The 13,437-nt window shown below is 43.3% G+C and overlaps 1 protein-coding gene across 4 annotated transcripts in view; it reads left to right on the forward strand.

Annotated features, from left to right (window-relative positions):
• The window catches only part of LOC115473810 (rac GTPase-activating protein 1-like), an 83,905-nt gene that overhangs the window by 62,218 nt on the left and 8,250 nt on the right, over window positions 1–13,437 (forward strand). For all 4 annotated transcript variants that reach the window (XM_030208924.1, XM_030208923.1, XM_030208926.1 and 1 more), the window contains exons 10-11: window positions 1,160–1,321; window positions 4,308–4,403. In XM_030208924.1, coding sequence (XP_030064784.1) covers window positions 1,160–1,321; window positions 4,308–4,403 — 258 coding nt within the window. The remainder of the gene's footprint in view (window positions 1–1,159; window positions 1,322–4,307; window positions 4,404–13,437) is intronic.

Raw genomic sequence — 13,437 nt, forward strand, 5'->3', positions numbered from 1 at the left:
CTGGGGGCTTATCAAGTTGGGTGCAGGTACTGGAGATTGAATGACAGCCTATTAGTTGACCCTGACATAGTGAAACAGTTAATGGGAGAGCTACTTCCTAATATCTCCCTCCACCACTCATGGTGAAGCGTCGCTGATGAGTGTGGGAGGACCTCAGGGCCATTCTCTGAGCTAAATTTAATAAGTGTGACATCTTATAAGAAGTTGTCCGAAGAGCTGGAAGGGAAGCTCAGGGTTATTCTTGAAAAACGTGAGGAGTTATGTAAGAGGAATCCTTGGGATAAGGAACTTGGGAAAGGCTTTTGGAGGGTAGGAAGCAACTTCATGACCTTCAAATGAAGAGGCTACACTACCAATTGGATATGGTAAAGCAAAGGTATTTTGCATTTAATAACGGAGCAGGGAAATGGCTCATAAACTGAAGGTGAAGAATAATATTTTGCTTATCAAAAATAGACAGACAGGAGGGCCCTAACAAAAAAAAGGGGAGGTTTTGGAAGTACTAGTAAAGAGCTCTATACACTTGAGTCCAGTCTAGGTCCCAATGAACTTGAGGCTTATTTGGATGAGGTGATTCTACCTTGATTATCTGAGGAGCAGGCTCAGGACCTTGATATGGATTTTATGGAGAAGAAGGTGAGAGGCAACTAAACATATGAAGGTGGGGCAGATGTCCAGGCTGAATGGGGTACATAGCCAAGTTTTATAAAACATTTCAGAAGTTTAATCTCCCTCTTGGCACACACCAAAATGGACCACTCTTTGCCACCTAGAAAACATCTGGTGGCTCCATAGTGGAATTGCCAGGTGGCTTTTCAGCTCTTCCTCTTCTGATTTCTCCCCACCTGATCTCTTGATGGATGAGATTTGGCTGGAGTAAACATAGCAAAGCAGAAACAGTTGCTCTGGTTCCTTCTTCTCTAGGTCCTCCTCTGCTCTCCTATTCTACCTGAAGGAGAGGGGTCAGAGCAGTGAGCAGAACAGCTTTAATTCAGTTGCTCAGATTTATAGGGGTCTTGTCCACATTCCCTCCCCCCAAAAGTCCTGCAATTAATGCAAATTCATGGAGCGCGAGTCGACCCTGGAGAGTTTGCAGGTACTACTAAGGTCCCTGGTGGTAGAGCCTTAAGCATGATCTTATCTTCTGTTCTGTTCACAGGTGATCCGGGTTGAAACATGTGCTGTGTGCAGTAAAAGGATCAGATTTGGAAAACAGTCCCTGAAATGCAAAGACTGCCATCTGGTAGTCCACCCAGAATGCAGAGAGAATTTTACTAATGTATGCGTCCCCAGCGCTCCAGTCAAAGCTGGACCAGTGACGGTGAGAGCTGGTGGGGAGGGGGGCGGGTGGAAGTGCACACTGCTCCACTCAGAAATGCACCAGCATTTTCGGCTGAGACCGAAACAAGGCCAAATTCAGATTTTGAGCCAATAAAGCAAACAGGATGCTAGGAATTATTAGGAAAGGGATGCTCCATGGTGTGACCTCACCTTGAGTATTGCGTTCAGTTATGGTCGCCATATCTCAAAAAAGGTATAGCAGCATTAGAAAAGGTTCAAAGAAGAGCGACCAAAATGATAAAGGAGATGGAGCTCCTCCCGTATGAGGAAAGGCTAAGGAGGTTAGGGCGTTTCAGCTTGGAAAAGACTGCTGAGGGTTGTGATTACAGGTCTATAAAATTCTGAGTGGTGTAGAATAGGTAAAAGTGAATCGCTTTTTACTCTCTCAAAAAGTACAAAGACCAGAGGGCACTCAAAATTACATGGAAACACTTTTAAAACAAATAGGAAGAAATATTTTTTCACTCAAAGAATAGTGAAGCTCAGGAACTCGCTGACGGAGGATGTGGTAACAGCAGTTAGCGCATCTGGATTTTAAAAAAGGTTGAACAAGTTCTGGAGGAAAAGTGCTTGATCTGTTATTGAGATGGACATGGCAGAAGCCACTGCTTGCTCTGGGATTGGTAGCATGGAATCTCGCTACTAATTGGATTTTTGCCGGGAAGACCGCCAAGAGGGAGAGGCAGGACGAGCAAGATTCCACGGGACAGGCGCTAGAAGGTTCTGCTCCCTTGGTCGGTCTCTCTCTCTCTTCTGCTCCTGTGTGTTGGGACCCGGGTGTTTTGCGTTAACACAGGAGCAGGAGAGTGACAGATGAGGGAGGAGCTCAGCAGATGCAAGGGGGCTTCACTAAAACCGAGCAGGCTATGCGCAGAGAACAGTGCTGGAGAGAAGCTTATACATGACTGGTAAAAGGGGTGTGGCTGCTGTAGGGGTGGAGCCACGTATAATGGCCCTGCCCCTATGGGTTGCCTTGTATGAGTACTGGTACCTTTTATTCCTACAAAAAAAAGCACTGGAAGCAATATTCCATTCTACCAATCCCAGGGCAAGCAGTAGATTCCCCATGTCTATCTCAATAGCAGACTATGGACTTTTCCTCCAGGAACTTGTCCAAATCCTTTTTTTAAAACTCAGTAATGCTAACTACAGTTACCACAATCTCTAGTAAGTTCCAGAGGAAATATTTTTTCAAAGTATTTCTGTGTAACTTCGAGTGTCCCCTGGCCTTTGTATTTTTTGAAAGAATAATGATCAATTCACTTACCCGTTCCATACCACTCAGTATTTTGTAGATCTCTATCATTTCCCTCCTCAGCCATCTCTTTTCCAAGCTGAAGAGCCCTAACCTTTTTAGTCTTTCCTCATATGAAAGGAGTTCCATTCCCCTAATCACTTTGGCTGCTCTTCTATGAACTAATTCCACTATATCCTTTGTGATACAGCAACTTTTACTGGTTCACCCTTCAGGGAAAACCATATGGAAGCAGCCTTGGGGGAGCCTTAAATGTGGTTTGAAGTGGGCTCTGGGTGAGGCATTGGAGACAATTGTATACATACAAATTCATGAGTGTCATTCTCCAGGTCTCTTGTATGTTCCCTGCCCAATTACACAGTGTTATGTCTCTGTGATGAGAGAGAAAATTTCAGGTCCTAGTGCCTTCTTGTTTCTTGTGACTGGTGGACAGCTGAATAGTAAATGAAGCTATCGAGTAATAAATTTAAAATACATTGGAGAAAATATTTCTTCATTCAATATGTAATGTAAACTCTGGAATTCATTGCCAGGGAATGTGGTAAAAGCAGTTAGCTTAGCAAGGTTTAAAAAAAGGCTTAGCTAATTTCCTAAAAGAAAAGTCCATAAGCCATTACTAAGATGGACTTAGAAATAAACAGTGGAATTCCTAGGAAAAGCAGCATAAAATCTGTTTTACTATTTTGGGATCTTGCCAGGTACTGTGCTTGATGGCCCTTCAGTGTGTCCCAGTATGGCAACACTTATGTTCTGATGCTCTGTGAAGGAACATGTGGAACATGAGCCAGAATTTTGACAGTCTCTCCAGCTTTTGGCTTTGGGCTATGATCTAAATTTTCCTGTGGAGTGGACAAGTGATTGGAGCAACAGTGTCGTCAGAACCAGTGGTTAAATCCCACTGCCGCTCCATGTAATCTTAGGCAACTTACTTAACCTCTACTCCCTCAGGTGAAAAGTTAGTGCTCGTAACTTTGTGCCCATCTCCTGCCAAATTTAGAACCTAGGGGCTCTTTTATTAAATCTTCAGCGTATGCTAAGTGCTACATGTCCTGTCTTATACCTAGAGCCCTGTTTACTAAGGTGTGCTAGAGGCGTGCTAGCCTTTTTAGCTCACGCTAACCTTGTAGATGGCCCATAATATTCCTATATGCGTCTATATGTTTAGAACACTAGCACACCTTAGTAAATGGGACTCCTAGTGTGTCATGTGGCCCAGCTAAGCTTTAGTAAAAGAGCCCTAAATTACTCATCTTAATTTAGAAGCTTAAAGTTATGCATAAAAACTTATCCGTAGCATTCATTTGCTTAGATTTTAGTGCTGAAAAATCAATGCCAACTTTTTCCTAACCCTAAATATGCCCATTTCCGCTCCTAAGTTTAGGGTTTTAGTGCAACTTTGAGTATTTATGTAGGCACTTAGCCTATATTTTCAAAAGGGTTAATGTAGGAGCATAAATCCTTTGAGTATTGACCCTTTGAGAAACATCTGCTAGACTTAAATGTAACTCAGTCTAAATTTGGGTTTGAAAAGGTGAGTAAATCTTTTTGCAGCTCCTTGAGACCCTGGGCATCACTCAACCCCCCCCCCCCCCCCTTAAATTTGAGCCTACTAGGGACAGAGTATCTGTATATAATATGTAAACCGTTTTGGCTGCTCCACAGAAAGGTGGTATATCAACTGCTTTACTCTTTCCCTTCTTTCTCTCAACAGGGGATGTTGGCGGACTTTGCTCCCTCCAAGGCTCCCCAGATTCCATACCTCGTGCGTCAGTGTGTAAGTGAGATCGAACTACGAGGGCTGAAAGAGGTAGGAAATGCCAAATGTGTAAACATTATAAATCCATTCCATCACACTGGACTTCATCCACTTGTGCAACACAACTTCTCATACTGTAGAAAGTAATTACTGCAGTAAGGTTAGTCTATTACCATGACATGTAAATGAGCCAAAACCGAAGACACCAGAATCCCAGAACAGCGGATGTCAAGGGTTTTCTGCCATTCTCCTTCATGTGGTCCATGTAGCTTCCTCTACAGCTTTGGTCTTGCTGCATTTTTGACTTTGTTGATCTCCATATATGAATTTTGGCATGATCCTTACCCAATTCTCTGACATGAACAGCTTTTTTTTGAGGGTTCTTGCTAATTTATTGTAATCAGTCTTCACTTTCCATGGATGATGGAGGGTGGGAGCTGCTCTTGGGACTTTAGTCCTCTGGGTCCTGGCGGTCTCCTACTACTTCCAGATGTTTGAACCATTTCTCAAATACACAACTCATCCGCTCAATGTAGACCTGCCCCAACTACAGGTTCCTCTGAGATGAACTGTTAGTCTTCTAATTCTTGTATATTGTATGTGTAATCGATGCAATCTCATGACTTGTGAGCTGGTACAATTTTTTTTTTCAGGGCTTTAATTTGAAATTTTTTTTGTCTTTGGTGGTGAATTTAATTGACTTGTGTACACTGCCTTGGCAAATAGATGCTGTAGTTAATGCCGGACCTCTGAAAATGAGATGTTTACTTGCTTTGCCTCATTCTCCAGCCTCCTGTTTTTGATTCTATTCCTTTTCTGTTGAGTTGGGAATCATGGGGTCACCCCTTGATCTTTCTCTCTGCACATTTCTTTAACCTGCTCCTAATTTCATAAACCCTTCCTCTCATGGACATGCGGGAGGGGGAATTCTACAACTGGGTGCCTCTGTTTAAGCCCCCAAAGGATGGGTGGTGGGATGCTGTGACGCCCAGGGTCTGTGTTAGAATACTAGTATAAGCCAGGATCGTTGTCAGTTAACAGCAACCATAGACTGGGTATAATTGTAGGTGCCTAAATACAGAGGGATGTGCAGAACACGTGTAACCGAGAGCCCCCCTCCCCCAACTCTGCCCAAGTACCTGCCTCCTCTTGCAAACATATTCTACCTAAGTTTGTATTTGTAGAATAGTTGTCCAATAAAAATAAACTGGTTTTATAACCCACTAATAGTTTAGCAGTTCTAGATGGGTAATTATAGTACCACAGACCAAAGACAACCCTCTGGAAATTATCATCAAATTAAATCACGGGACAGAAACCAGAACATGATTTTGAAATAGTAGAGTTTTGACCTTTCCTAAAATCAGAGTAAAACATAATCTTTAGCATTTTCCAATGCTTGGCTGCCAAAGTCCAGTTCAAAGGATGTAGTCTGTCTCCTCTTCCCTCTGGCTGATACAAAAGTAAAAAAAAAAAATATATATATATCTCCATTACATCTTGCCCTTTTCACCATGGGAAATGGAAACTGATCGTATAAATAATTTGGAACTAGACCATGCAGAATCTTAAACAGGAAGCAAGCCAACTTAAAAATGACTCTGGCCTCAACTGGAAGCCAATGCACTTTTACAAAACTCAAAGAAATGTGGTCAAACTTGGTAAATCCAAAGATCAGACGAACTGCAGTATTCTGAATGGTCTGGATCTTTTCTAAGAAGATTCTTATCGCAGCCCAGATATACGATTGCAATAATCCAACTGAGAAATCAAGAGTCCTCGGACTAAAAATCTAAACTGATCTGCTTCGAAATAACTCCGAACACATCTTAACTTCCTCATAAAACAAACAACAAACCTTTTTTTTCACCAAAGAACAAACTTTGAGCTATCAACCAAGACTCCTAGTATCTTGATTGTTGGTGAAATTTCATAGGTAACCTGACCAATATTAATAGTCCCTGAGATGTTCTCTGGATTTCTGTCAAAACATAGAAATAGTTTTTTCCCCCGATATTTTTAAGCTTATGCATGACATCCTTTTCTAATAATGTTATACAGTGCTGAATTGTGCAATAATTCATGTCAGATATTCAATTATGTGTGCATGACATCAGCAGACATATAAGTTAGGATGACACAGCAAGTCTGTTTTCACTGCATTCATAGCATTTTTATGAGAGATTGATCCCACAATATGTAAGTACACTGAGCTTTTTTTTTTAATGGTTTTCCCTTGTTTCAGCCTAGTATGGCTGTTTTTGATCATTTGTGGCATTAGGTCCCTTTTTTTTTTTTTAGTGCTTGCTGTGTTTTAACAGCTGCACCAGCCAGGCTGATATTTGAATTTTACACCAGCTGCGTAAACCTCATTTCTTTTAACTGTTTTCTACTTGTATTAGAGAGCTGCATGGCTTCCGTCCCCGCGGGAATCCCGCGGAACCCGCGGGATTCCCGCAGGGACGGAGGCAGTTCCTGCGGGGTTCCCGCGGGGACGGAGGCAGTTCCTGCGGGGTTCCCGCGGGGATGGAACCAGTTCTGTGGGCTTCCCGTGGAAGTGTAAGCTGCACCTGCACCAGCCTCTCATCTACTGAATACCAATTTATTTGAGTGCTGTCTCCTCCTCCTCTTCTTCCTTGCTTTAACAGCATAAACGTGGATAGTCTTCCATTAAGGAGGTGGCAGAGTCACAAATGATGACGTAATTCAAAAAGGCGTGGGATGAACACAGAGGATCTCTAATTAGAAAATGGAAGTTATATAAAAGCTAACCTTAAATGGCTGCATATGTGTGGATATGTCAAGTGAAACTTAGATGGCGACTCTGGGTGTGATGAACTAGAGCTGATATTTGGCAGACTTGTATGTTCTGTTTCTCATACATGGCAATCTGGTGTTGGATGGGCTGGAAAGGGCTTAGACAGCAACTTCAGTGGCTGGAACATGAGGACAGTGCTGGACAGACTTTTACGGTCTGTGTCCCACAAATGAGAACATGAATAGGCTGGAGTGGGCTTCGATGGTAACTCCAGCAGTTGGAACATAAGGATGGGGCCAGATAGACTTCTGTGGTCTTTGTTCCAGAAACACGAAAGACAGACCATAATCAAGTATATAATATCACACTCGTTGATTTAATGATGAATTGATCATGAGTGTGACTATTGGGCAGAGTGGATGGACCGTTCAGGTCTATTTGCTGTCACTTACTATGTTGTTATTAATCCTCTTTGCTCCCAGGCTGGTGCACAGACCTCAGCTCTGACACAGGCACGAGAATCAGATGTCACCTGACCTACTGGCGCGTGCATGTGGCGGCCTCTCAGCACCCACTGCCAATGGATCAGAGACAAATCTTACATGTGCACACCAGAGTGTTCCAAGTTCCAACTTCCGTTCCTTCCTTGCCTACAGTGCTGTGGCTCAAATCCAGAAAGAGACTGAGGGAGCTGACTGGAACTTTCTTTTATGCACTTTTAAATTCTTACGGGGATGGGTGGGGATGGGTTAAATTCTTACGGGGACGGGTGGGGACGGGTTGGGATGGTTTAAATTTTTGCGGGGATGGGCGGGGACGGGTAAGATTCCAGTGGGGATGGGTGGGGACGGGTAAGATTCCAGCAGGGACGGGCGGGGATGGGTAAGATTTCTGTCCCCGTGCAACTCTCTAACTTGTATATTGTTTGACTACCCAGATACCAATATGGTGCCATTGTTAAAGGGGCATTTGAGAGTTCTTCTTGTGTTTTTTTAAGTCCATTTATTTATTCATTCATTCATTTTATTGTTTTGTTTGCAAGATACTGGAATTTGTTTACAAAGACACTGATTTTTATTTTCATTTCCAGAGACCTACTTCTTGTCGCAGCCATTTGTACTGGCAAATCACGGCCATGTCTAACATTTCATGTAGAACTTTTAATCTATTAATACTTTTTTTAAAAACAAAGTCTGGGGTCTACCTTGTTGTTTTACCGCCTATATTGGATTTGGCGGACTCTGTGCTTTGCTGTTTTTTTTAACATTTTTAGGAGCATCACTTGATTCATACCCCCTTTTTAAATGTGCGCTTATAAATTACAGACGACATGATTTGGGTATTTATCTTAGACCTTGATATTTGTGTGTCAAAATTCATACCTAGTAGTATCATGGGCGTAGCCAGACCTTACGGTGGGAGGGGGCCAGTGCCCGAGGCTGGGGGCACATTTTGAGTGCTGCCCCGCCACCACCGCCTCCCCACCCATCTGCCTGCCTGGCCTCCTCACCCCCCACCCGCCTCACCAACAAATGCCTTTGCTGGCGGGGGTCCCCAACCCTCACTAGCTGAAGCCTTCTTCAGCGCCCGTCTCTCCGACACAGCCGCGTTCGCTGCCCTGCTCTTCTTTCTTCTTGCTCCTCCTGTGCACGCTGACGCTCAATACACCTAAGAATATTTTATAGAATAAGCCTAAATTTCAGTGCAGTTTATACAATACACCTAGCGCCAGTCCACGTCACTAAATTTAGTCGTGGGCAGTTACGCTAAGTAAAATTTGATGTAAACGCGGACGCCTAAATTAGGTATAGACCAGATATATTCTATAACAATGCTATAACAATTCTATAGATTTTAGGAATGCCCACAGCCCTCTCATTCCACACCCCCTTTTCAGCTATGTGCCTTAGAATTTACACACATCACTTTACAGCATAAGTACATAAGTACATAAGTAGTGCCATACTGGGAAAGACCAAAGGTCCATCTAGCCCAGCATCCTGTCACCGACAGTGGCCAATCCAGGTCAAGGGCACCTGGCACGCTCCCCAAACGTAAAAACATTCCAGACAAGTTATACCTAAAAATGCGGAATTTTTCCAAGTCCATTTAATAGCGGTCTATGGACTTGTCCTTTAGGAATCTATCTAACCCCTTTTTAAACTCCGTCAAGCTAACCGCCCGTACCACGTTCTCCGGCAACGAATTCCAGAGTCTAATTACACGTTGGGTGAAGAAAAATTTTCTCCGATTCGTTTTAAATTTACCACACTGTAGCTTCAACTCATGCCCTCTAGTCCTAGTATTTTTGGATAGCGTGAACAGTCGCTTCACATCCACCCGATCCATTCCACTCATTATTTTATACACTTCTATCATATCTCCCCTCAGCCGTCTCTTCTCCAAGCTGAAAAGCCCTAGCCTTCTCAGCCTCTCTTCATAGGAAAGTCGTCCCATCCCCACTATCATTTTCGTCGCCCTTCGCTGTACCTTTTCCAATTCTACTATATCTTTTTTGAGATACGGAGACCAGTACTGAACACAATACTCCAGGTGCGGTCGCACCATAGAGCGATACAACGGCATTATAACATCCGCACACCTGGACTCCATACCCTTCCTAATAACACCCAACATTCTATTCGCTTTCCTAGCCGCAGCAGCACACTGAGCAGAAGGTTTCAGCGTATCATCGACGACGACACCCAGATCCCTTTCTTGATCCGTAACTCCTAACGCGGAACCTTGCAAGATGTAGCTATAATTCGGGTTCCTCTTACCCACATGCATCACTTTGCACTTGTCAACATTGAACTTCATCTGCCACTTGCACGCCCATTCTCCCAGTCTCGCAAGGTCCTCCTGTAATCGTTCACATTCCTCCTGCGACTTGACGACCCTGAATAATTTTGTGTCATCGGCGAATTTAATTACCTCACTAGTTATTCCCATCTCTAGGTCATTTATAAATACATTAAAAAGCAACGGACCCAGCACAGACCCCTGCGGGACCCCACTAACTACCCTCCTCCACTGAGAATACTGGCCACGCAATCCTACTCTCTGCTTCCTATCTTTCAACCAGTTCTTAATCCATAATAATACCCTACCTCCGATTCCATGACTCTGCAATTTCTTCAGGAGTCTTTCGTGCGGCACTTTGTCAAACGCCTTCTGAAAATCCAGATATACAATATCAACCGGCTCCCCATTGTCCACGTTTGCTTACCCCCTCAAAAAAATGCATTAGATTGGTGAGGCAAGACTTCCCTTCACTAAATCCGTGCTGACTTTGTCTCATCAGTCCATGTTTTTGTATATGCTCTGCAATTTTATTCTTAATAATAGCCTCCACCATCTTGCCCGGCACCGACGTCAGACTCACCGGTCTATAATTTCCCAGATCTCCTCTGGAACCCTAGTCTTAGTTCTGCATGTAAATTCTAATTAATGCCAATTAGTGTCAATTGCTTGTTAAGTAGTAGTAGTAGTTGATACGCTGTCCTCACTTGGATTTCAGGGCTCTGTTCTTTCCTGGTTTTCTTCTTATCTCTCCCAGCGTACCTTTTAGTGTATACTCTCTTGGATCCTCATCTACTTCTAACCCACTATCAGTTGGTGTACCTCAGGGATCTGTCCTGGGACCTCTTTTTTTTTCTCCATCTATACTTCTTCCCTTGGTACTCTGATCTCATCCCATGGTTTTCAGTATCATCTTTACGCTGATGACTCCCAGATCTACCTCTCCACACCAGAAATCTTAGCCGAAATCCAGGCCAAAGTATCAGCCTGCCTGTCTGACATTGCTGCATGGATGTCTCAGCCCCATCTGAAACTAAACATGACCAAGACTGAGCTTCTCATCTTTCCCCCTAAACCAACCTCTCCTCCTCCCCCATTCTCTATTTCTGTGGATAACACACTCATCCTTCCTGTCTCATCAGCTCGTAACCTTGGGGTCATCTTCAAGTCCTCCCTCGCCTTCTCTGCACATATTCAACAGACTGCTAAAACCTGTCGTTTCTTTCTCTATAATATCACCAAAATTTGCCCTTTCCTTTCTGAGCACACTACCAGAACCCTCATCCACACTCTTATCACCTCTCGCTTAGACTATTGCAACTTGCTTCTCACAGGTCTCCCACTTAGCCATCTCTCTCCTCTTCAATCTGTTCAAAATTCTGCTGCACGACTAATATTCCGCCAGTGTTGTTATGCTCATATTAGCCCTCTCCTCAAGTCACTTCACTGGCTCCCTATCCGTTTCTGCATACAATTCAAACTCCTCTTATTGACCTATAAGTGCATTCACTCTGCAGCTCCTCAGTACCTCTCCACTCTCATCTCTCCCTACATTCCTGTTTACTGGGTAAATCTCTCTTATCTGCACCCTTCTCCTCCATTGCTAACTCCAGATTCCGTTCCTTTTATCTTGCTGCACCATATGCCTGGACTAGACTTCCTGAGCCGGTACGTCAAGCTCCATCTCTGGCCGTCTTCAAATCTACGCTAAAAGCCCACCTTTTTGATGCTGCTTTTAACTCCTAACCCTAATTCACTTGTTCAGAACCCTTATCTCTTGTTTGTCCTAATTAGATTGTAAGCTCTGTTGAGCAGGGACTGTCTCTTCATGTTCAAGTGTACAGCGCTGCGTACGTCTAGTAGCGCTTTAGAAATAAGTAGTAGCAGCAGTTATCAGCGCTGATTGGCTTGTTAGCTAATTAAGTTGTATGCACAAATACAGAATACGATCAGATTTGCAAACTCAACTTAAGTTGTTATATAGAATCTGGGGGAATATACTCAAATCATTTTTTAATAAATTCCATACATGGTCCATGTTTTGCAAACGTTGCTTCAGGACGTAATCCAGGCACTGTCTCAGATGCATGTTCTAGTCCTAGGTTGCCCTGAAATGATAGGACAGTGTCGCATGACATCTCCTCCTCTAATCTAAAATGAGTCAACAATTAAATTAAAAAATGTGTTTGAACTCCACTCAGTCTCAGTACTGAGACCAACAGGGGCAACGGCATTTAGATGAAAAATCCAAAATTGCTCACGGTATTGCAAGTCAACTAAGATCCCCATCTTTCTCCCAATCCAAACTTTTTCCACTACTCGCCACTGCAAGTATGAAAAAAAACATTATCAACACAATGTGTAATGACGGGTGTCTGTAACAACGGAAGCGAAATTAGCTCATACAATAATCACAAATACTTGAGCCCCTCTTGTAGGTTATAACTGAATGACCGCGAAAAACAGCATGAAATGACGAAACATGCCAAAGTTTATGGATCAGTCCAGCCAAAGCACCTATTTTATGGGACTGTTAAAGCCCAGCCCACAGTGCTATCTTCGATGGCGGATCTATATTACACAGCAGACATCAGTAAGCAGCTTTTTAACATAGTAGATGACAGCTGGGAAAGACCTATATACAGTCCATCCAGTCTGCCCAACAAGATAAACTCATAGCGTAAGGTATGATGTAATACAACGTATATATACTTGATCTTGATGTGTCCTTATTTTCAGGGTACAGCCCGTAGAATTCTGCCCGGCACTGTCCTTTGTTCTCCAACTTCTGAAGTTGTCATCAAAGCCCCACTCAGCCCCTCCAAATCTGTTTAGCCACGATCAGGGCACAGACTGTAGGAGTCTTCCTAGCACTGGCTTTGCTTCCCAGTTACTGGTGTTGCTATTTAATCACCGCTAAGCGTCCTTGGTTCCATGTCTTCTATACAGCCTGCTGTTCTTGTCCATGAGCAAATCCACCAATTCCTAGTGATCATGTAATATAAGGTCATTTGACCCCTGATATGGAACATAAAGATTTATAATCATAGTCCCTGTGGCCATTGCAGCTTTTGCAGTTTGATACAGGAAAGGTCATTGGCGACACCCAGTGAATGGCAGAATTTTTCCCCATAAATCAAATACATCTTGTGATACAATGGGAGTTATTTATATTCTGGTCTCTCCGTGTCCTCTCCCTATCCTAAGAACATATTGGCGGAACACTGCAGTCATGTTTCTACACAGTTTCAAGCATCTACTGTACACTGTGTTATGTTTTTTCAGATTTGTGATGGAAAAAAGTTGGGGAGAGAGGCCGGGATTCCAGTTGGCTTTTGAATTATGAGCAATTTTGGATTTTTCATCTAAATGCTGTTGGTTTCAGTACCGGAACTGAGAGGAGTACATTATTATAAACTAGTAAAAAAGGCCCGTTTCTGACACAAATGAAACGGGCGCTAGCAAGGTTTTCCTCGGAGTGTGTATATTTGAGAGAGTGTATATTTGAGAGAGTGAATGTGCGAG

Source organism: Microcaecilia unicolor, chromosome 7 (genome assembly GCF_901765095.1).
Source record: "Microcaecilia unicolor chromosome 7, aMicUni1.1, whole genome shotgun sequence".
Classification (NCBI taxonomy): domain Eukaryota; kingdom Metazoa; phylum Chordata; class Amphibia; order Gymnophiona; family Siphonopidae; genus Microcaecilia; species Microcaecilia unicolor.